Genomic DNA, 22,838 nt, shown 5'->3' on the forward strand with positions numbered 1-22,838 from the left:
CCTAGTGGGGAACCTAGGCGGTTTTTCTTTTTCTTTTTTTAATTTTAATTAAATTTAGTTATCCAAAGTATAATGACAGACAGATTATAAAGTATTAGAATATGTTGAAAACATGGAGAACGAGTGTTCATCCAATTATTCAACAACTTTCTAACAATTTATTGAAAAAATAAAATGCAAAATGATAGTTAATTATTTTCTGTCTATATGACAATTGCGACCTAGATAGACGCCTAGGTGGGTCTAGATGGACGCCTAGGCGCCATTCCTTAATTTTTAAACATCTAGAGATTAATTAAAACGGTGGCTAGCCGCCAAACATCTAGGTAGGGCCTAAGTGACACCAAACGAAATTTTTTAGAACAGTATAGTACAAACAACTTGAAAACTAGAGAACAAAAAGATTGCATATTGTAATAGTTATCCACGACTCTTAAAAACTCTAGCCTAGATAACATGAGATCCAGCACCTAAGCAGGTTTCCAGAACGCAAGACCGAAGATGATTCTGCCTTTCCATCCCTGAAGCATCCACTCGCCATCTTCATCTATTCGAAAATCATCATGATAATCCATTGCCTTCAGCATAATCTTCACTCTCTTCAAGAGTCCCTGGTCTAAAGGCACCTGCTTGAACCCAGCTCGATGATACCTAACCTGCCACTGCTTGTATGTCTCAGGCCTTTCAACTCGTTCCAGTCCTTCACACGCGACGACATTCATTATGTCTTTACCATATACTGCCTTTTCAAACATCAGCCGCTGCTCATCTTCTCGAGGAATAGTGGCCTCAAACATGTCAAACATTGCAGAGAAGTGGTAGAGCGCCTCTTTGAACCGTGTGACAAAGAAGGGTGAATTGTATGTCCCGTTGATGACTCCGTGAATAAATAGGTCTGGATTAATTTTTCTGATCAACTTTAGGACAATGTCCCTAGGACTGCTTACCACCACGGTTTCATCAGGTATGTGCTTTAACCGGTGCATGCAGTTCACCACCGTTAGCTCATTTCTGTCAATTTTAAGATCCTCAAGTTGGATAGTCTCCCATTTCCGTGCAATGACCTTGTACTCAAACTGGACATTAAATCTTGCAGCATATTTTTTCAAGCGACGCCCCGTCTCTTCAACCCTTTCTGTAGGTAGAAAACCTGGTTGGGGAAGCTCAATTGCTGTCAAACGAATATGAGGAGGTCCACCATTTCTCTCTGAGAGGCGTTGGATAAAGCAGGGCCATTGGAAACCATAGGAAATACCAAAATCAACAACGTGAAGCCTTGTTGCCTTTTCAGCTAGTTTAATAATTGTCCTGTTGGAAAAGAAGTGTAACATGTGCTTGAAAGGGCAATACTTAACATACATCTGGTAGGCTTTTAAGATTTCAGCAACTGGTGTCTGTATACTCAAAAGAGGCGAATATAACGGGGTTCTGGCTCCTGCCAAGCGCGCCTCAAGGCCATCAGCAAAGTAATGAGATAATCTCTCGGTTGCATCACCATAGGGAGAAGAGTGCTTCCTTATCTGCTTCAGTAGTTCACTCGCAGTTCGTTGGTCATAGCTTGCCACGGCTTGTGCACATTGAGTTAGCAGGGTGGTAAGATCCACAACTTCCCTGTTATTGTTCTGTTTCTTCGAGCGGGTTGTTTTAGACCCTTTTGACTGCTTGGTAGGCTGCAACTTCTCACATACCTCACTGCCCAAAGGTTTGTCACGAATACAAGATTCATGCGTATGATTCACATGACAGAGTAATACCTTATCAAACATTTCTTGTGGCTCAGCATCGTCGCCTAAAGCAGCTGATTGCTTGCTACTTCTCCCTTCATCTGCATAATCACCATCCTCCCTTTGACGATTCTTCTTTCCCTTCAATCTGTTTGCTGAGATGTAGCCATCATTCTCTGGCTCGGGTGCAAAATTCCTCCTCAGTGTATTACCTCCCGTGGGGACTGATTGGTACCTCTCCACGTCAATGATTCCATATCTCCCATTTGGAATGAGAGTTCTTGCTTCCCCAACTCCTCCAAAATTCCCAGAAATTGAGTCTGAAGCCAACAGGGTTTCTGAACAATCGAAAACCGAGTCTGTCCTAGCAGATCTAGAATCATTACTGCTATGGCAACTATGTGAGGAATCATCATCTGAGTGCTCAAAGCTATGGTACACCTGAAGAGGCGGTTGGTCAGGCGAAGGAGGATCCTTCGCATTAAGAACATCATAGAAAGATTTCTCAGCAGCAAGGAGGGCCAAACAGTTCTGCAACATGCAGGGCTTATCCTCCAAGTCCTCCTCCAAAAGAATATCACTTATGTACTTGAGCACAGGACGGCTGTCACTAATGTCAAAGCAATCTCCATCTGATCCCGAGCTCGAAAGCCCGGAATCGGTTGGATGGTCTGTGGTAGTTGGAAGGAAAAGTGGATTGGTGGGTTCATGATTCACTTGGAATCCATTGACAAGATTCTGGGTAGAACCAAACTGGAAGTTTTTCATGGAAATTGAGAATCTTTCATAAAGGTTATACATAAAAACAACCAATTTAGCAGAAACTGGTAAGAGTTTTCTGGTTTTTCCAGAAAACCCAACTGAGATATTGGAATTTTGGAACGGATGGCCAACAAAAATTGGGGAAAACAAGAAAGTGATATAATTTCAATCTTATTTTATGCAATTCACACACCAGATAAGAAATCAAGCCAAATGGGTAAGTGAGAAATACTCACAAACATACAGATTTGTGGTTGTGGAATTCAAGCAGGTTAAGAACAGAATCAAGATTTGAACTTACAAATATTGGATATTTTCAGAGTACCTCTTGGTCTTTTGTGTTGCAGAATACTTCACACCTGAAAAAGATGAAAACATAAGTGGGTCAGAAGATATGATTGCAGGTATATCCAAATATATATGTGTGAGTGTATGCGTGTTTAGTGATAGTATTTTTTTGTTTCTTTATACATACATACATACGTTCGTGCGTACATACATACATACATACATACATACATACATACGTGAACCTTAACCTTCTGGGAAGGTCTGAAGTCTTAATCTCATCTTCAAGTTGGACAAAGTCACCAGCCACCTTGTGCACCATCCGCTGTGTGTGTGTATAAGTGAATAAGGACCACAAACATAACGATCATACCGACATGGGCTACCAATACAACTTTTCTAAGTCCATGAGTGATTATTGTATATTGTTGTCTGTTTAGTAGGTTAATCATGTGTTCTGCTCAAAGTATGCTTGTGATCCCACGTAACCCAGTAAATGTTGTTCACGTGTTTAATTTCTGTGGTACTAAGAGTTGTATTGAGAATATTTAACTCACGTTGGAAAATGAAATTTTTTGCATTGATAAGTTAAATCCCAAATTCATTAGAGTTTTCTCTCGTTTCTGAATCTAATGTCGCTAAATTATTAATTTATGCGAGATTGCTAAGTGATAAATAAGCCAAAAGAATGGAAGAGTTTGTTAACATAGATGTAATCTCATAGGAGAATGAACGGACTCATTCTTTTTGATAAGCCACATATTTTCTAGTATGTCGTATTGCTTGTTGACAAGTTACAATTCTTAAGATAAGTCATAGCTCTTATCATACTTTTTTTTACTAAGTGTATGCTAGTATGTCAGTGTTATGGTGTAACTTTCACATCAAATACACACGTAGTAAATCCGACATCATCATGATCATATTCCAAAACTAAAAAATTGCAGAAGATATTTGATCAAGCTCCATAGACAGAGATGGATAAGAGAAAATTAAGATTGAAAAAAGAAAAGCTACAAGAGATATTGATAATTCAAGGAGAGTACAAATTTTAGGCATCACACTGTGAAACTCCTAAGCAGGCTTCAAAGCAGAAAGAGCAATGATGATTCTTCCTTTCCATCCTTGCAGCATCCAGTGGCCATCTTCATCTATTCGAAAATCGTTATGATAACGCATCAACTTCAGCATGGCTTTCACTTTCTTCAAGAGCTCCTGGTCCAGGGGCACCTGCTTGAACCCCGCCCGGTGATACCTAACCTGCCAATACTTGTATGTCTCCGGCCTTTCAACTCGTTCTAGTCCCTCGCACGCTATGACATTCATTATATCTCTACCATATATTGCTTTTTCGAACATTAGACGATGTTCATCTTCGCGAGGAATAGTAGCCTCAAACGTATCAGACAACGCAGAGTAGTGGAAGAACGCCTCTCTGAACCGCGTGACAAAGAAGGGGGAATTGTATGTCCCATTGACAACTCCGTGAATGAAAAGGTCTGGATTTATTTTCTCGATCAAGTTTAGGACAGTGTCTCTTGGACTGCTCACCGCGACTGTTTCATCGGGTATGTGCCTTAACCGGCGCATACAGTTAACAACAATCATCTCATATTTGTCAACTTTAAGATCCTCAAATCGGATAGTTTCCCATTTCTGAGCAATCACAGTATACTCAAATGGGACATCAAATCTCTCAGCATATTTTTCTAGGCGATGCATTGTCTCTTCAACCCTTTCAGTGGGTCGAAAACCTGGTTGGGGGAGCTCAATTGCTGTGATACGAAGGTTAGGAGGTCCACCAGGTCTCTTAGAGAGGCGTTGGATAAGGCATGACCATTGGAAACCATAAGAAATACCAAAATCAATTATGTGAAGCCTCGTAGCATTTTCTGCTAGTTTGATAACTGTTCTATTGGCGAAGAAGTACAACATCTTCTTGAAAGGGCATGAAGTAACATACACCTGGTGAGCTTTTAAGATTTCGGTAGCTGGTGTCTGTGTACTTAAAAGAGGAGAATACGAGGGGGTGCTGGAGCCAGCCAAGCGTACCTCTAGGGCGTCAGCAAAGTAATAAGCTAATCTCTCGGTTGCATCACCATTGGGAGAAGAGTGCTGCCCTATCTTCTTGATTAGTTCACTCGCAGTTCGCTGGTCATGGTTTGCCACAGCTTGTGCGCATTGAGTCAGCATTGTGCACAAATCTACTACTTCCCTGTTCTTATGCTTTGTCTTTGAGCGTGCTGCTTTAGAAACTTTCGGTTGCTTGTTGCACTGCAACTTCCCACTTGCATCAGTTTTGACATATTGATCGTGAAAACAAGACTTAAACTCGTGGTCCGCATCCTGACAGAGCAAAACCTCATCAAACAATTCTTGTGGCTCAGGGCCATCATTAGAGGCAGCTGACTGTTTTTTTTCTCCCTTCTTCTGTATAATCGCTATCCTCCCTATGCATCCGATGAAGACTCAACCGGACAAGATTGGACATGAGAGGCTTCTGAACTCGATACCGAGTGTGTCCTAGCAGCAACACGGCCATTACTACTATGACAACACTGTGTGAAATCATCATGTGAGTTTTCAAAGCTTTGGTACATCGGAAGAGGGGATTGACTGGACGAAGGAGGGCCCTTTGGATTGAGAACATCATAGAAAGATTTCTCAGCAGCTTGGAGGGTCAAGCAGTCCTGCAACATGCAGGGCTTACCCTCCAAATCTTCTTCCAAAAGAATATCACTTATGTACTTGAGCACAGGATGATTGCAATCACTAATGTCAATAGTATCTGCATCCGAACCAGGGCTCGAAAACACGGAATCACTTGGATGGTCTGAGATGGGTGGAAGGAAAATTGGATTGGTGTGTTCATGGTTTACTTGGAATCCATTTACATGATTTTGGGAAGAGCTTGAATCATGATTTACTAGATTTCGAGTAGAACAATTCTAATTACCCAGATCAGTTTCAAACTATACTCTAATAGCTCTAGCTTAGCGTACGGAAATACGCTAAATTACTAGCGGCAGAGATTCTCTTTTGCAACCAAGATATTGTTTTGAGTTGCGTCACTTAAATGTTTGCCAAGTGTTTAAAAAGTACACTACTTGTTCAATAAATGTTTGTTTAAAAAATACACTACTCGTTCGATAAATGTCGCGATATCTTTAGTTACATGAGAGTATCTCTTGTGAAGAACTACACTTGGGCTAATCGGTAAAATTTGTAAGCCCATGTGTTTATTATTTTCTTGACTGTGACTGTGACTCTGAACATTGACCATGCTAACTTGTTTTCTTTTACACAAGCGATATTTGGACAGCAGAGAACCGAACAAAACACGACAGTAAATTCTCTCATCCATTTTAGCTACAAGCCTCTTGCAATATGTTGACATTTACAGCAAACCAGAGAACCAAAGTTCGAATATATTTAATACCAAAAAAGTAGACAACAATAGCAACCTCCGTACTGATGTTCACTAGCATCTCCTTCAACTTGGACTAAATTTGGAAGTTCACATCCGTTTCTTCATCCAACGTGTACATTGAATCTAGTGAGTTATCCAGTCTAGTACAATCTCAAATACCAGACGAGGCGTATAGTTAGGAACGAAAACAAGACTGAAAAAGGGTTACAGGAAATATTGAAGATACAAGAAAATACAGATTTTAGGCATCACAGAGTGAAACTCCTAAGCAGGCTTCAAAGCAGTAAGAGCTATGACGATTCTTCCTTTCCATCCCTGCAGCATCCACTGGCCATCATCTTCGATTCGGAAATCACGATGATACCCCATCACCTTCGACATGGTCTTCACTTTCTTCAAGAGCTCCCGGTCTAACGGGAGCTGATTGAACCCGATCCTCGCATACCTAGTCTGCCACTGCTTGTATGTCTCAGGCCTTTCAACTCTCTCCAGTCCCTCGCACGCTACGACATTCATTATGTCCCTCCCAAATATTGCTCTTTCGAAGAACATTCTTTGTTCATCTTCGTGCGGAACAGTGGCCTCATACATATCAAAGAACGTATAGAAGTGGAACAGTGCCTGTTTGAACCGTGTGGCAAAGGCGGGTGCATTGTATGTTCCATTGACAACACCGTGCACAAAAAGGTCTGGATTGAGACTCTTGATCAAATTTAAGACAGCATCTCTTGGATTGTTCGCCATCACTGTTTCATCAGGCATGTGCTTCAACCGGTGCATACAGTTAACCACAGTCACCTCATTTCTGTCAATACGAAAATCCTCCAGTCTGATGGTTTCCCATTTCTTGGCAAGGACGTTGTACTCAAATGGGACATTATACCTCTCACAGTATTTAGTCAAGCGACGCGCCGTCTCTTCAATTCTTTCTGCAGGTCGAAAACCTGGTTGGGGAAGCTCAATTAATGTGATACGGAGATTAGGAGGCCCGCCAGTTTTCTCTGAGAGACTCTGGATAAGGCAGGGCCATTGCAAACCATAAGAACTACCAAAATCAATAATGTGAAGCCTTGTCGCCTTCTCTGCTGTTTTCATAATTGTTCTGTTTGCAAAGAAGTGCACCATCTTCTTGAAAGGGCATGCAGTAACATACACCTGGTAAGCCTTTAAGATTTCGGTAGCTTGACAGTGCATCGTCGTAAGAGGGCAATATGACGGGGTTCTGGCACCAGCCAACCGTGCCTCTAAGCCATCAGCGAAGTAATGAGCTAATCGCTGGGTTGAATCACCATAGGGCGAAGAGTGCTGCCTTATCTGCTTGAGTAGTTCATTTGCAGCTTGTTGGTCATAGCTTGCCACAGCTTCTGCGCATTCAGTTAGCAGTTTGCACAAGTCTACTACTTTCGGGTTGCTGTTTTGTTTCTTTGCACGTGATGATTTACATCCTTTTGACTGCTCCTTATGCTGCAACGTCCTATTTCCCTTAGTTTTTGAAGATTCATCATGCAAACACGAGTCAGGTTCATGGTTCACACTCTGTAGTACCTTATCATATATTTCTTGCAGATCAGAATTGTCAGAAGCAGCAGCTGACTGCTTGTTTCTTCTTCCTTCTTCTGCATCATAGCCATCCTCCCTTCGATGATTCTTCTTTCCCTTTGGTCCATTTATTGAGCTGTAGCCATCATTCTCCGATGCCAAATTCCCAATCAGCGTGTAAGGACCTGGAGGCCACTGATCAGAACATGGAGGCGCTAACTGGTCCCTCTCAAGGTCAATGGTTTCACAACTTTCATTTGGAAGGAACTTGATTCCATGCGAGGGCTGTGAAAAATCCCAGACCCAGCCACTATTAGCAGAAATAGAGCCATTACTGCTAGGAAAACTGGCAATAGATCCATCACTGCTATGACAACCAACATCCGAGTTCTCAAAGCTTTGGCACACAGAGAAAGAGGGTTGGTTGAGTAAAGGAGGGTCCTCCGGATTAAGGGCATCATAAAAATATTTTTCAGCAACTTGGAGGGCCAAAGATTCCTGCAACATGCAGGGTTTACCCTCCAAATCTTCCTCCAGAAGAATTTCACTTATGTACTTGAGCACAGGTTGATTGCAGTCATTAGTGTCGATAGTAACAGCATCCGAACCCGGGCTCAAAGAAGTGCTTAAATCACTAGGATGATCTAAGTTAGATGGAAAGAAATTTGGGTTGGTGGATTCATGATTCTCTACGAACCCATCTGCAAGATTCTCATCAGAATACACTAAATTCAAGCCATCGCCGAATTCAAATCCTTCCATGGGGACAGAAAATCTTTCAACAAAAGGGTTATCCACAAAAACAATCTATCTAGCAGGATTTGCTCAGAATCCTTATTTTTCAAGACTCTAAAGTGATGAAATTTGGAACTGGTGAAAACCAAAATTTGGAACTGATAACCAAAAATGAAATTAATGAAGGAAAAACTGAGAAATATTGCAGAGTACCTGATAACTTGTGGAACAGCACAATGATCAGACAGATGCTATTTTACTCTTTTGCAATAAAATCTGCAGAAACGTCTTCACACTGCATTTAACGGACTTCTGGGCAGGTCTGAACTCAATAAGTATGACAAAGTCAGTTGCCAAATTTTACCAAAACATCAGTTTTAGAGGGACCAATCAGCAAAGTTCAGAAGTCCATGCTTTGACTATATTATACCTTTCCTGGGGTCCCAGTTCCCACCATAATTTAATTTTCTATACAAAGTTTTTGCAGTGAAGTCTGACCATGTTAATTATAAAATATATAAAAAGATTAACATTAAATTAATAACCAACAAAGAACAAATAAATAAAAATAAGAGCATTAAAAGTAAAACTTGAAAAAAATTCTAATTAGTCACAGTTTACTAAAGCTAAGACAGATTGACCATATGAGTTCACCAGCAACCTCATAGTATAACAATTTTTAGATTTTTTCCTCTTTAAGTTGAAATTTTCTTCATTGCTTCCATAGATTTGGGTTTCTTATGTTTTACAAATCCACGATCAAGCTCTCATTGGCAGCAATGAATTAATTGAAAAATAAACAATAAACTCACGAAACCAAGTACAAAGCAGTATAAACACCTTTGTTCCTGGATGGAAGATTACAGAAAAAACTCGACACCAAAGATAGTAAAGATTGTAATAGCTCTAGGCCGGTACCCAAATTGAAATGGCCAAGAGAATTTTTCCTTTCCATCCCTGCAGCATCCAGTTCCCATCTTCGTCAATCCAAAAATCATCATGATAACACTTTGACAATCTCCTCGCTTGCTTCAAAAGCTCTTGGTCTAGTGGAAGCTGCTTGAACCCAGCCCTCACATTCCGAAACTGCCACTGCTTGTATGTCTCAGGCCTTTCAACTCTTTCCAGTCCCTCACAAGCTATGACATTCACTATGTCTCTACCATAAACTGCTTTTTCAAACAACAGCCGCATTTCATCTTCGCGGGGAACAGTGGCCTCAAATATATCAAACAATGCAGAGTAGTGGAAGAGTGCCTCTCTGAACCGTGAGGCAAAGAAGGGTGCAGTGTATGTACCATTGACAATCCCATGAATGAAAACGTCTGGATTAATTTTCCTGATCAACTTTAGCACAATGTCTCTTGGACTGGCACTGCTCAACATCTCCGTCTCATCAGGTATATTCTTTAAACGGAACATACAATTGACGGCAGTCGGCTCATTTCTGTCAATTTTAAGATCCTCAAACTTGATTGTCTCCCATTTTTGTGCAATGACATTGCACTCGAATGGAACATTAAATCTCTCAGCATATTTTTTCAAACGGCGTGCAGTCTCCTCAACTCTTTCTGTAGGTCTAAAACCTGGTTGGGGAAGCTCAATTGCTGTGATACGAAGCTTAGGAGGCCCACCAGGTCTCTCCGAGAGATGTTGGATAAAGCAAGGCCATTGGAAACCATAAGCAATACCAAAATCAATAATGTGAAGCCTTGTTGCGTTTTCAGAGAGTTTCATAATCGTTCCGTTGGCCACGAAACTTGACGTGTGCTTGAAAGGGGATGAGGAAACAGATACCTGAAAAGCTTTTAATATTTCAGCAGCTGATGACTGCGTACTAACAAGAAAAGAGTATGATGGGGTTGTGGCGCCATCCAAGCGTGCCTCTAGGCCATCAGCAAAGTAATGAGCTAATCTCTGCTTTGCATCACCACGGGGGGAAGAGTAGTGCCTTATCTTCTGGAGTCGTTCACGTGCAGTTTGTTGGTCATAGCTTGCCACGGCTTGTGCACATTGAGTTAGCAATGTGCTCAAATCTACTATTTCTGTGTTGCTACTCTGTTTCTTTGAACGTGTTGTTTTGGACCCTTTTGACTGCTTGTTACCGAAATGACGCCGCCCATGACTGAGTAACACTTCATCAAACATTTCCTGCGGCTCCGAGTCATCAGCAAAAGCAACTGGCTGCTTGCTGCTCCTCCCTTCTTCTGGATAATCACCATCCTCCCTTTGATGATTCTTTTTTCCCTTCAATATATTTGTTGAGTTGTACCCATCATTCTCCGGCCTCCTCATCAGTGTGCGAATTCCCAGAGGGCACGGATCAGTGTGCGAATTCTCCAGGTCAATAGTTTCAAAACTTTCATTTGGGAGGAACTTACATGCTTCCCCTACACCTCCAAAATGCCCAAAACTTTGCATCTCAGAAAGAGGATCCGAACCCAAAAGGTTATCCGATTGAGACTCAACAAGATAAGATTGGAAATGGGAGGTTTCTGAAGAATCAAAACCCCAGTCTGTCTTGGTAGCAATAGAGGTGCCATTACCGCTATGAAAACCCGGGGTGGAATCATCATCCGGATTCTCAAGGCTATGGGACAAGGGGGGTTGGTTTGGCGAAGGAGGACCCTTTGGATTAAGGACATCAAAGAAAGACTTTTCCGCAGCTTGGAGGGCCAAACAGTCCTGCAACATGCAGGGCTTACCCTCCAAATCTTCTTCCAGAAGAATATCGCTTATGTACTTAAGCACAGGATGACTGCAATCTCCAGGGTCAATAGAATCTCCATCTGAACCAGTGTTCAAAGGAGGACTTGAATCACTAGAATTATGGTCCACATTTGTTGGAGGGAAAATTGAATAGGTGGACTCATGATCCATTTTGAATCCATTTACAAGATTTTGATGAGCATAGACCCCAAAATTGAATCTTTCCATGGAAACATCACATCTTTCAAGAAGGGTATCCATAAAAGTTTCAACTTTCCAACAATCCCAAGTCAGATTTTTCAAATTTCAAGAAACCCAATTGGCCTGGGATATTAAATTTTTAGAACAGATAACCAAGAATTTATGGACAACTTAGAAAGTGAAATGAAAAACGGAGTCTTGGCTCATGAAACTCACCAGATAAGAACTTGACCCAATTGGGCAAGCGGGAAAAATACCCAGAAACAGATAGCAAGATTCAGACTTTGCACAAATCAGTAAACAAGTATTTTTGATCCAGACAAATCAGCAAGCACGCTAACAGGAAAAAAGATTGAATTGAACAAACAATAAAATCTGCTGAAATTTCTGGAATAACTAAGAAAAATGGCAGAGTACCTCACACGGTCACACCTGAGAAAAATCATAAGGATCAAATAGAGTGACTGGACTCCAAAAAACTTGGAGCTGGAACTGCGGAGGCAGTAACAAGGTTTGGCGGGTTAGCATAGAGAGAGTATTAATTGTTTGGCCTAACTCACTTAGTAAATAAAAGTTCCGACAGTAAGACCACTTTTAGAAAAAAAGAAAGAGTTGAAAATATTAAATAAATTGTTTACTTTAGTGAAAGTTTTTAACACGTTTCCTAGGTTTGCTAGGGAGTAGTCTATAGGTTTTTATATTTTATTACTTTTAGATTTTTTAAGGAGCAGTCGCACACGGTTCTAGGTTTTTAAGAGTAATTATAAATTCTTATTATTTTATTCATTTTAATGAGTACTTACACATTTCTTAAGATTGTATTTTCGGCTTTTGAAGGTATTTTTTTTCACTTTTCAGAAAGCTTTGGTGACATTCGTGTACAATTCACAAAGATTGAGCCTACAATTGTCAAAGTTTATTGATTTTTCTCCTCAATAGGTATGTTTCTGACTACTTTATTTTTAATTCTTGATGAGTTTATTTGTTTGTTGTTTGAATTTTTGTACTTGAAATGATCAGTTTCCAATTTAATATATTTTTTTTCTGATAGATTTCTTAAAAATATAATTTATTATATAAACTTGTTTATTGTTTTTCAATTTGTTAGGTCAACGTTTTTTCAATGAAGAGGTTAAGAACTATTGATTCATTCTTTAGAAAAAGAGATGACAGTGATAAATTCGAGAGTGATATACATTTTGCATCTAATGATATCGCACCAGTATCAACTGAGCAACCTTATGATCACCAGACATCTAATATAATTTCTTACTTCAAATTATTGCATTTAGGCTTATTATTGTGTAACTTTATGTAAGTAACAAAAAAATTTAACCATTTGATTTCGTGGTAATAATTTTAGTTTAGCTCACCCAACAAATAATTTCTGGCTCCGCCATTGGTTGGAGATCCATCAATCTTTATAGCAATGACTCTTTTAGGAAGGGACTTAGTAAAGTTGGACAAAGTCAGCCACCGACAACCACAACAACCCAGCCTCATTCCTCTAACTTCGGTCAGATATGTATGAATATTAGAACACCACCTTACTCGGTTTTGCACTAAATCCTCCGTTAATTCTCTAAACACTCCATATTTTTTTCTTATGCACTATTTTTAAAATGCTCACTTAACGCCGCTTAAGCCCCACCTAGGCGCTAGTGTTTGAAAATTAAGAACAGACGCATAAACCTGCCTACGCATCCGCCTAACTAGCCTAGACCCTCTCAATTAGATATAAAGCAGATAACATTTATTATATATATATATATATATATATATATATATATCATTCTATTTTGTAATTTTTATATCTCAGTTTTGGGTTAACTATACACTGGCAATACAAAAAATATAAAAGATTGACTAAGTTAACTTTTTAAGGTAACAATATATTGATTATGTTGTCACTAATCCTTCTGTGTAGGCATACTTTTCATTTTTTTTTTTCTCACTCACCTATAGTAGTATTTTGTTTTATTTGAGTGTAAGATTTGATTCACATCTATGACGAGTTCAATGGAATATGCAATCTTCATAAAGTAAACTCAGAGAATTAATATATGAAGTGAGAGAGAGAAGAAGAGAGAAAAGCTGAATGATAAAGCTCCCTCAACCTCATGTTAGGGTTTTGTAGCATGAGCTTGTTTGCGCAAACATAATAAGGCCATCTTCAACCGATGGGCGGCTAAAGGGCTCGTTTTAGCCATCTGATCCTCCAAGATATTAATATTTTAATGAACAGTACATGGTCATATTTGCCTCCGTCTCCAACCGAGGGCCAAGGGGCCAAACATAATTTATTATTTAAATTTAAAAACTACAACAACTTAAATTCAAATCCAACAACAACTTAAATTTAGAAACTACAACTTATATTTAAAAACGACGAATTAAATTAAAAACTACAAATTAAATTTAAAAACTACAAATTAAATTTAAAGGAATGGTGAATGAATGATTTAGGTATTTATAGAAAAAAAAATCGAATTTTTAAGAATTAAAAAAAAAGACCCAAAAAACCAAAAAAAAAAAAATGAATCCAACGGTAACGGGAACCAGCTAGCCATTGAATTCAAATTTTAGTTTAAGCATTCCTGTGGGTTATAACCGGATTGGTGTTTTTTCTGGCCAACCTCAGGCTGGCTAGCTGGATGCAGCCAGCCCCCCAGCCCTTTGGCCCTTTCAAATTCAGTGAGGCCCTCTCAGATTCCACAAGCCCTCTGACCTAGCCCTCGGTTAGAGACGATTTTCGGGCTATTTTCAACCCTTTAGCCCTTTGGACCATTCGGTTGAAGATGACCTAACTAAGGAAAATGAAGCCCTTTAGTATTTACTAGAAATTGGTATCCGCGTATTGTTGCGGGATTAAAAATTATTTGAAAGGTTGTCTAAAAATATAAAAGATTAATATTATTTATATTGACAACATTAAGAAGATTTTTACATGGAAAAATTTTGACTGATACGGACCACATACAAAAGATCACAGATTTGTTTTTTGTGAATGCCAAAAAGATTAGATGTGAGTTTATTTAAGTAGTTTCTGTGGCATGTCCAGACAACAATTTTCTTATGACAGATAGTCCAATAATATAAATGTACACTAATGTTTATGAATCAAATAAATTGAATAGGCAAGAGGTGACACTACTGCTTCCTGGTAGTGTCGAAGTTTCTTTCCCTTGCACTTCCGGCATTGTTTTTTGGTTGTTTGCCTCGTTTTGGGCTTTCAGTGTATGTTTTGGCATCTCTACCTGATTATGAATTCCAGTTTACCAAAAAAAAAAAGGATGCCTGCACTGTAAACCGCAAAAGACTAATACATGCAAAAACAAATAAAAAAGAAAGGTGAACAAAAGTCTTCCAACTTTTGACAAGTTCATACAACTTCAAGACTTTTGTGTGCTCACACACACAGCCCTCGGCTAGGAAGGAGGCTGTCACGGCTGTGCTTTCTGTCACACTCTGCTTTCGGCCACTTTTGAAAACATTGACATCTAGAAGAAAAGTCTTTGGGCCACTTTCGAAAACATTGACATCTAGCAGAAAAGCGAGAGAGAGAGAGCCGGGAGATGAGTGAGAGGGAAGAGGATCCTCTCTAGATCTTCACCAACTTATCTGAATCGTTCAATTTTAATTTAACGGTTCCAAATAGGTAAGTTTTTTTAAAAGTTATAATAATTGTAGTTGTTAAATTAAATTTGAACGGCCTAGATAGACTGGTCAAAAGGATCACCATCCTGAGCTCAGAAGAGGATCAATTTAAAAACAAAACCCTCCAAAATCACAAAAGGAAATTTGAACAGAAAACAAATTTGCAAATCCAAAATCACATAAACGAAATTGAAACGGTTGTATTAGAAAATCCTCTTGTACTCGTAAAACAATAATAATAATAATATTACATCAGAAATACCAGAATTCTTACCAGCATTGGGTTTATAGCTGAAGCCTATAGGTGTAAAATTCTCACCAGAACTACCAAGATTTTTCCTGAAACTTTTCTTTATCTTCGTGAGAATCAGAAGATGAACTCAAGCATCCTGCTCCAATAAGAAACCTGCATAAAGCCCCCAACAAATTCAACTAGTGTTTAAAAATTAAAACATTCAAAAGCAATATTTGTGATACTTTTTACTTGTTATTTAAAAAAAAGCATGCTCAAGAAACCTCTGAAAAACCTCTAGCCTTTCAGAAAAGGTCATCAAACCATATAGAACCACAAACACAAAGCACATAAGAAATGCAAAGATGCAGATTTTCAAGGAAGCTTAACAACCTCCAGGAGCAAGAAAAAATTGCAAGATGGATTCGTACAAAATGCTACAAACAATTAAGCAAATTCATGTCCATTTTAACATGAATACAGCAGCAACATTACCTGCCATTCCAGTCAGACTGAAACCTATGAAACGGATGAACAACAGGTAGCAAATCTTTCTGCCTCATTTCAACCTCGTGAACAGGAACCGTCTCTATTTCCATCTCTTTGCCGGTTACATCTTTACCAAAATTTAGCTCACTCACCAGCAGCAGACGGACTCATTGTATAGAAATATATCTAAGACATAAATGAAAGGATCTACCTTAGACTTTTGCCAGATTGGAATCCTTCCGGAATTGATCTGAACCTCAGCATTAGAGAGGTACACGTGAGATGGTTCAAGGGGTTTTGCCAACTCCTTATCCCCAACATCATTGTCAGCAGAGTCAGAACTATCAACCCTGTCAATATCGTCTTGTTTCCCAAGTATAATCCCAGAAATGCCTTCCTCTCTTTCAGGCCAATCGTTTCTTCGGCAAACATCCAAGAAATGAATCCCGAAACTGAAAAACAAAACGCATCAAACATGCACAAAAACGATCTGAAAAACAAACCATCAAACATGCAAAACTCACCTGGAAACGCCGGATTAGATGGATCTCAACCAAGTTCGAAGCGAATCCAAAATGGGCACAAAATTTCTGAAATCAAAAAAACCTTGTGCGGCAACAAACATGCAGAACTTACTAAGAAAACACAGATCAAACCAATCAAAAACCCAAAAAAATTATTGGAATCAAACCAAAAAGGCAGAGAAATTAACAACCCTTACTACTAATCGAAGAACAACTAAGGAAAACAGTCAATATTTTCAACAACGACAAGACGATGAAGAAAACAGAAGCCAAGGCGGAGCAAAACGGACGGCGAAAAACAAAGGAATTGGAGATATGTGAGAGAGAATAGCCGAAACCAAAAGAAAGATCCAGAACAACTAAAGCCAAAACATCCACCGATGATGGACGAATCGAAAGGGCAAGACTGCACTTTCAAAGTTTCACTGTACAGAAGCCGATATACAGTTAATAAACAGTAACCCTTGAGTTTGAGTTTTAGTATTCTCTACTGAAATGGATATACAGTTCACTGTGTTTCGTTCTTTTGTGAAAAATATGGTTGTAAACGAGAGCAAATGTATAAATGTTGTATCAAGATAAACACTATCACAGAGTCATTGTCTAAAGCCAATACGTTGTTTACACATGCTTACGTAGACGAACGATTGATGTATATTTATCTTCGGTTAATGAACGAGAACCAGCGAACTGTAATATGTGAAAAACACATTAATAATAGTCACCAATTGTTACCCTAGCTTATCGATGTAGCACATAATACGTCCATTGATGCTATAACTATGTGAGACACAAGTCACAGAGCAGTTGAGATCTAAAATGCTATGATAACTACTTAACAAAGAGGATCCTGTTGACAATTTAGGCCATCTCCAACCGAAGGGTTCAGAGGTCCGAAAATAGCTCGAAAATCGTCTCCAACCGAAGACTAGGCCAGAGAGCTCGTGGGCCCCACAGAATCTAAAAGGGCCAAAGGGCCAAAGGGCTGGCCAAAAATTCAAAAAATCTTGTCAGATATAACAGACAGGAATGTATTTATATTTATGCTTAAACAAAAATTTGAATCCAACGACTAGCTGACTAGCCGTTGTATTCAATTTTTTTTTTTTATAATGAATTTAAACTTTTTTTTTCTATAAATACATAAGCCATTTGTAACATCCCACATCGTCCAAGGGAGTGGATCCTGTAAGCCTTATATGTATATTCTCATATCTACCTAGCACAAGGCCTTTTAGGAGTTCACTGGCTTTGGATTCCTTAAGATCTTCGAAGTTAAGCGAGAAAAAAGTCAGAGCATTCTCAGGATGGGTGACCCACTGGGAAGTTCTGCGCACGTGAGTTCCCAGAAACAAAACCGTGAGGATGTGGTCGAGGCCCAAAGCGGACAATATCGTGCTACGGCGGAGTTGAGCCAGAGATGTGGTGGAGCTCGGGCCGGGGTGTGACAATTTGGTATCAGAGCCAATCCTTGGCCAGAAGTGTGCCGACAAGGACGTCGGGCCCCTAAGGGGGTGAATTGTGTAACATCCCACATCGCCCAGGGGAGTGGATCATGTAAGCCTTATATGTATATTCTCATCTCTACCTAACACGAGGCCTTTTGAGAGCTCACTGGCTTCGGGTTCCATCGGAACTCCGAAGTTAAGCGAGTTCGCACGAGAGCAATCCCATGATGGGTGATCCACTGGGAAGTTCTCATGTGAGTTCCCAGAAACAAAATCGTAAGGGCGTAGTCCGGGCCCAAAGCAGACAATATTGTGTTACAGTGGAGTCTAGCCCGGGATGTGGTGGGGCTCCGGGCGGGGATGTGACACATTCCTACACTATTTATCACATAATTTTCATCATTCCATACTATCTCACTTCATTCTATTTTTTTTCCTATAACTTCTATTTTACAAAATTTGTTTCATATTTTTTTTAAATTCCATTTTTTCCTATAACTTCTATTTTACAAAATTTGTTTCATATTTTTTTTAAATTCCATTTTTTTCCTATAACTTCTATTTTACAAAATTTGTTTCATATTTTTTTTTTCCAAAATTTTACATAATTTGTTTCACTTAGCGGTTGGATTTGAATTTAAGTTGTAGTTTTTAAATAATAAATTATGTTTGGCCTTTTGGCCCTCGGTTGGAGACAGTTTTTTGTGACAGGGCTAAAACGAGTCATATGGCTCTTTGACCCTCGGTTGGAGACCATGTACTGTTCATTAAAATATTAATATCTTGGAGGGCCAAAAGTCCATAGGGCTCATTTTAGCCCTGTCACAAAAAACCGTCTCCAATCGAGGGTCAAACATAATTTATTATTTAAAAACTCCAACTTAAATTCAAATCCAACGGCTAAGTGACGTCATCATGCCGTTGGTAGCTAACATAGAAGTTATAGAAAAAAATAGAATTTAAAATAAAATGAAACAAATTTTGTGAAATATAAGTTATAGAAAAAAATGGAATTTAAAAAAAATATGAAACAAATTTTGTAAAATAAAAGTTATAGGAAAAAAATAGAATTTAAAAAAAATGAAAAATAGAAGTTATAGGAAAAATTTTGTAAATAAAAAATAATAATAAAACTGTAAAAAAAAAAATTCAAATGCAACGGCTAGCTGCTAGCCGTTGCATTTGAATTTTAGCTGAAGCATTCCTGTCAATTATAATCGACAGGATTAATATTTTTTCTGGCAACCCCCCGGTTGCCTGGCTGGTTGCATGCATGCAGCCCTTTGGCCCTTTCAGATTCTGTGGGGCCCTATCAGATTCCACAAGCCCTCTGGCCTAGCCTTCTGTTAGAGATGATTTTCGGGCTATTTTCGATCCTCTGACCCTTTGAACCCTTCGGTTGGAGATGGCCTTAGGTACTTAAAAGTAAACATCCCATGTTTGGATCTTTGACTTTCTTTTGTTTTTCAAAACTTTTGTCATGGTATACAGTATACACTGACGAATTTTCTTCCAGTATGACAAGTCCATTTGACTAATTCTACGTACCTAAACTTTCTGGTTAACCATTATTATCAAAGTGGAACCGGATCTCCTCCGAACCCAAAAAATTGGACCTGCTGAGCAAAGGATCTGGACCGTTGAAATTTGATCCAACGACTACAAACAAAGAGCCCTCTAAAAGTTATAATAATTGTAGCCGTTTGATCAAATTTCAACGGTCCGAATCCTTTGATCCTTAGGCTCAGTTTATTTGGGTCTGGAGGGAATCTGGTTCTGTCAAAGTGAAGGTCATCATTATCTTAATACAGGCTTTTTTTAGAAAGGATTTCCATTTCTTAAAAAATGGAATTAGTTGTGAGACTTGTTTTATATCGAATTTCAACGATTTCAACCATCTATTCTTATAAGTGTCGATTAATAGATTATTTATGTAAAAATTCAAATCAATCCGAAACAATTTACCTATTTAATCGACACGATAAAATTTCAATGTTTCTTCAAACATAGTATTTGTCAATTTCTTTGAGCTCAATTAGATGACTAAATATTTCCGATAGTTGATATTTTGCAATGATGATCTATGATGTGCAACTTGAAAAATAAACGGTAAATAAATGATTTGAAGTTCGATAGGATGTGAGCCCACAATAATCCTCATTTATAAAAAAAAATGAAGATTCCTTGTCTTGGAAAACATCGGTTCCATCTGTAATACTCAAATTTTCTGGTAGGAGGTCGAAAAAGGATTTGGATCATTTCCTGAGCTCAGAAATCTGAGCTTCCTGACCAAATCACACAGGCCATTAAGGGGAAAGTATTGCAAATATGCTGCGTAGTGTAACATGTAAGGAAAGTACCTGTCATTTCCTACGAACATGAAAATCGAAGTTAAATAAAAGGGTAAATTACATAGTAGCCCCTCAGGTTTGAGGTCTATTGCAATCTTATACAACATCTTTAAAACATTTCACTTTCATACCTCAAGTACTATTTTATTTCAATTTCATATAACCGTTACATTTTCCATCCATGGATCTGTTAAATGCTGACGTGGCTACCACATGTATGCCACGTGGCAAATAAAATAATTTTTTAATTTAAAAAAAAAAAAACCTGTTTGCCACCTTTTTTTTTTCTCTTTCTTCTTCTTCTGAGTTCGGACCTTTTTTTTTTTTTTTTTCTCTTTCTCTTTCTTCTTCTTCTCTTTCTCTTTCTTCTTCTTCTGGGTTCGGACCCCTTTTTTTTTTTTTTTTTTCTCTTTCTTCTTCTTCTCTTTCTCTTTCTTCTTCTTTTGGGTTCGGACCCCTTTTTTTTTCTTTTTTTTCTCTTTCTTCTTCTTCTCTTTCTCTTTCTTCTTCTTCTTCTTCTTCTTCTTCTTCTCTTTCTCTTTCTCTTTCTTCTTCTTCTGGGTTCGGACCCTTTTTTTTTTTTCTTCTTCTCTTTCTTCTTCTTCTTCTTCTCTTTCTCTTTCTCTTTCTTCTTCTTCTTCTTCTTCTTCTTCTTCCTCCTCCTCCTCTTTCTTCTTCTTCTGGGTTGCAGGAGTTCAGTCCCTTTTTTTTTTTTTTTTTTCTTCCAATTTCAGTTTTAAAAAAAAATATATTTATTTTATTTGCCACGTGGCTGACATTTGGCAGCCACATGACATACATGTGGCAGCCACGTCAGCATTTAACAGATCCATGGATGAAAAATGTAACGGTTGTATGAAATTGAAATAAAATAGTACTTGAGGTATGAAAGTGAAATGTTTTAAAGATGTTGTATAAGATTGCAATAGACCTCAAACCTGAGGGGCTACTATATAATTTACCCTAAATAAAAGGTTAATTGTGTGTTCTGTACGGAGATGATATTGTTCCTCTTCTCCCATTAATTTCCGATTGCATACAAAGGAAGCCATTTTCTGAAAAAATTAATGGAAGCCATTAAGCATCACCACTCAATATTAGTGTATTTTTTATTTATTTAACTTTCTTCTGAAAACTAGGCGGTACGCAACCTGCTGAGGGAATCCACCATCCTCCATCTGAGAATTGATTAACAGCTTTGCAGCACGGTGGAGAGGAGTAGGGTCTCTTTCTGCCTACAAGATTTTTTTGTTTTTAAAGAAGTTAGAATCCTGGATGAATGAAATGTTATTAACAAATCAAAGGATGAGGGAAAAGAAATTGATTACAAACTCTGATTCTTAATACTGGTTTGGTACTGATGTGTTTTTATAAAAAGTGGGTATAAAAAAAAGCTGAGCTCAAAAAGATGTTTGGTAAACACTTAAAAACAACTTATTTTCACAGTTTTGGATAAAAAAAATGGGCTTTTAGATCCAGGTCCAAAAACATAGAGTGTTTTTAGGAGTGACTCCAGTTATCTAATTATATGTTTTTATTTCTTTTATACTCCTTTTATATTTTCTAAAAATATTAAAAATCAATTAAAATATTTTAATATTATGCATTTTTCAACTCCAAAATATCTAATTAATATCTTATAAACAAAAAATAATAATATACTAACATAAATCTATCTGCAAAACATTCTACCCTAACTCAAGTAGCAAAATATATGAATGTATATTATACCTATAAGTGAGATATGAAACCTAACTAAAAGATAGAACAAAACATAATATACCTACAAGTAAGGCACATTAATCTGTGACAGGTTGACTCTGAAAAAGAATATGTCATATAGGTAGATAAATACAATTAACCTGTGATATAGGTTGATTATAAAAATTAAAAAAAAAATCTATAAATGGGTTAAAACAGGAGGAAGAACAAGAAATAACAAAAAAAATATATAAAAAAAGAGATGATCAAAGAGATAATTAGGAAGAAATTTGATTTTTACAATAAGTTTTTTCTTTTAAGAGATAATTATTGATAATTAAATAATTAAATTTAAAGAATTGGACTTATTTTAATAAATTAGACCATTCCTACTATTGACTCAAAAAATTAGAGTTATATCAAGTTTTCCCAAAAAAAAAATTGAAAATGTGAAGTTACAAAAATGAGCTTATTCTCACAGCACAGCAGAAACAAATTTGTTTTTTCAAAGCACAGCAATACCAAACTAACCCTTAATCCATTGACAAAATGAATAAGGGAGACTCCAAATTGTCTAGATAACTACCTAAGAAACGAACTACATTTTGTCAAGAATTAATGGTCTTCTACTACGCTAGGCTTCAAATCTTCTGTTCCAAAAACATGCCTACCTCTAATATTAGATAAAACGTTAAGTTTTGGGATTAAGTGGGTGTTGATTAAGCATACACATGTAGAAATATCTAATTCTGAAAAGATTAAAAAAACATGAAAGCAATGATAAACCTTGAGGAATCTTAGGTGTATCTGCTGCGCTACATCAGCCGTATATCGAGGCACTTATAATTTGACACATGTTTTTTTGGAATTTTTTTAACAATTTTACAACTAGATTATCATTCCACCTTAAAATAAGGTCTGCTATGAGACCCGTTTATTTTTATTTACGCAAAATTCGCACCATTTCAACCTATCAACTTCAAAGTCTAAAATTGGGGCTTTACGACTACCTTATTTGACTTTAACCTGTCTGAGGGCTCGGACAGGT

The 22,838-nt window shown here is 37.9% G+C and overlaps 4 protein-coding genes and 1 long non-coding RNA gene across 5 annotated transcripts; all 5 read right to left on the bottom strand.

Annotated features, from left to right (window-relative positions):
• Window positions 1-368: 368 nt before the first annotated feature.
• SCL9 (scarecrow-like protein 14) lies at window positions 369-2,841 on the bottom strand. Its single transcript, NM_001294357.1, has one exon. It carries the CDS (start codon window positions 2,523-2,525, stop codon window positions 471-473), a length of 2,055 nt encoding a protein of 684 aa, NP_001281286.1. The 5' UTR covers window positions 2,526-2,841; the 3' UTR covers window positions 369-470.
• Window positions 2,842-3,772: 931 nt separating this feature from the next.
• Window positions 3,773-5,473, bottom strand: LOC103422263 (scarecrow-like protein 14). The gene is made up of 2 exons (XM_070819513.1): window positions 5,392-5,473; window positions 3,773-5,242 (listed from the first exon to the last, which is right to left on the bottom strand). Exons 1-2 carry the CDS (start codon window positions 5,471-5,473, stop codon window positions 3,849-3,851), a joined length of 1,476 nt encoding a protein of 491 aa, XP_070675614.1. The 3' UTR covers window positions 3,773-3,848.
• A 711-nt stretch (window positions 5,474-6,184) lies between these two features.
• On the bottom strand, window positions 6,185-8,505 carry LOC103420743 (scarecrow-like protein 30). The gene has a single exon (XM_070818887.1). The coding sequence runs from the start codon at window positions 8,503-8,505 to the stop codon at window positions 6,469-6,471; it is 2,037 nt and encodes a 678-aa protein (XP_070674988.1). The 3' UTR covers window positions 6,185-6,468.
• A 536-nt stretch (window positions 8,506-9,041) lies between these two features.
• Window positions 9,042-11,448, bottom strand: LOC103420754 (scarecrow-like protein 14). The gene has a single exon (XM_008358794.4). It carries the CDS (start codon window positions 11,446-11,448, stop codon window positions 9,385-9,387), a length of 2,064 nt encoding a protein of 687 aa, XP_008357016.1. The 3' UTR covers window positions 9,042-9,384.
• Window positions 11,449-14,672: 3,224 nt separating this feature from the next.
• LOC103420765 (uncharacterized) lies at window positions 14,673-16,811 on the bottom strand. Its single transcript, XR_011579213.1, has 5 exons — window positions 16,291-16,811; window positions 15,978-16,218; window positions 15,773-15,893; window positions 15,320-15,451; window positions 14,673-14,930 (listed from the first exon to the last, which is right to left on the bottom strand). It is a non-coding gene; the product is annotated as an uncharacterized lncRNA (long non-coding RNA).
• Window positions 16,812-22,838: the final 6,027 nt, after the last annotated feature.

This window comes from Malus domestica, chromosome 03, assembly GCF_042453785.1.
Source record: "Malus domestica chromosome 03, GDT2T_hap1".
In the NCBI taxonomy this organism is placed as follows: Eukaryota; Viridiplantae; Streptophyta; class Magnoliopsida; order Rosales; family Rosaceae; genus Malus; species Malus domestica.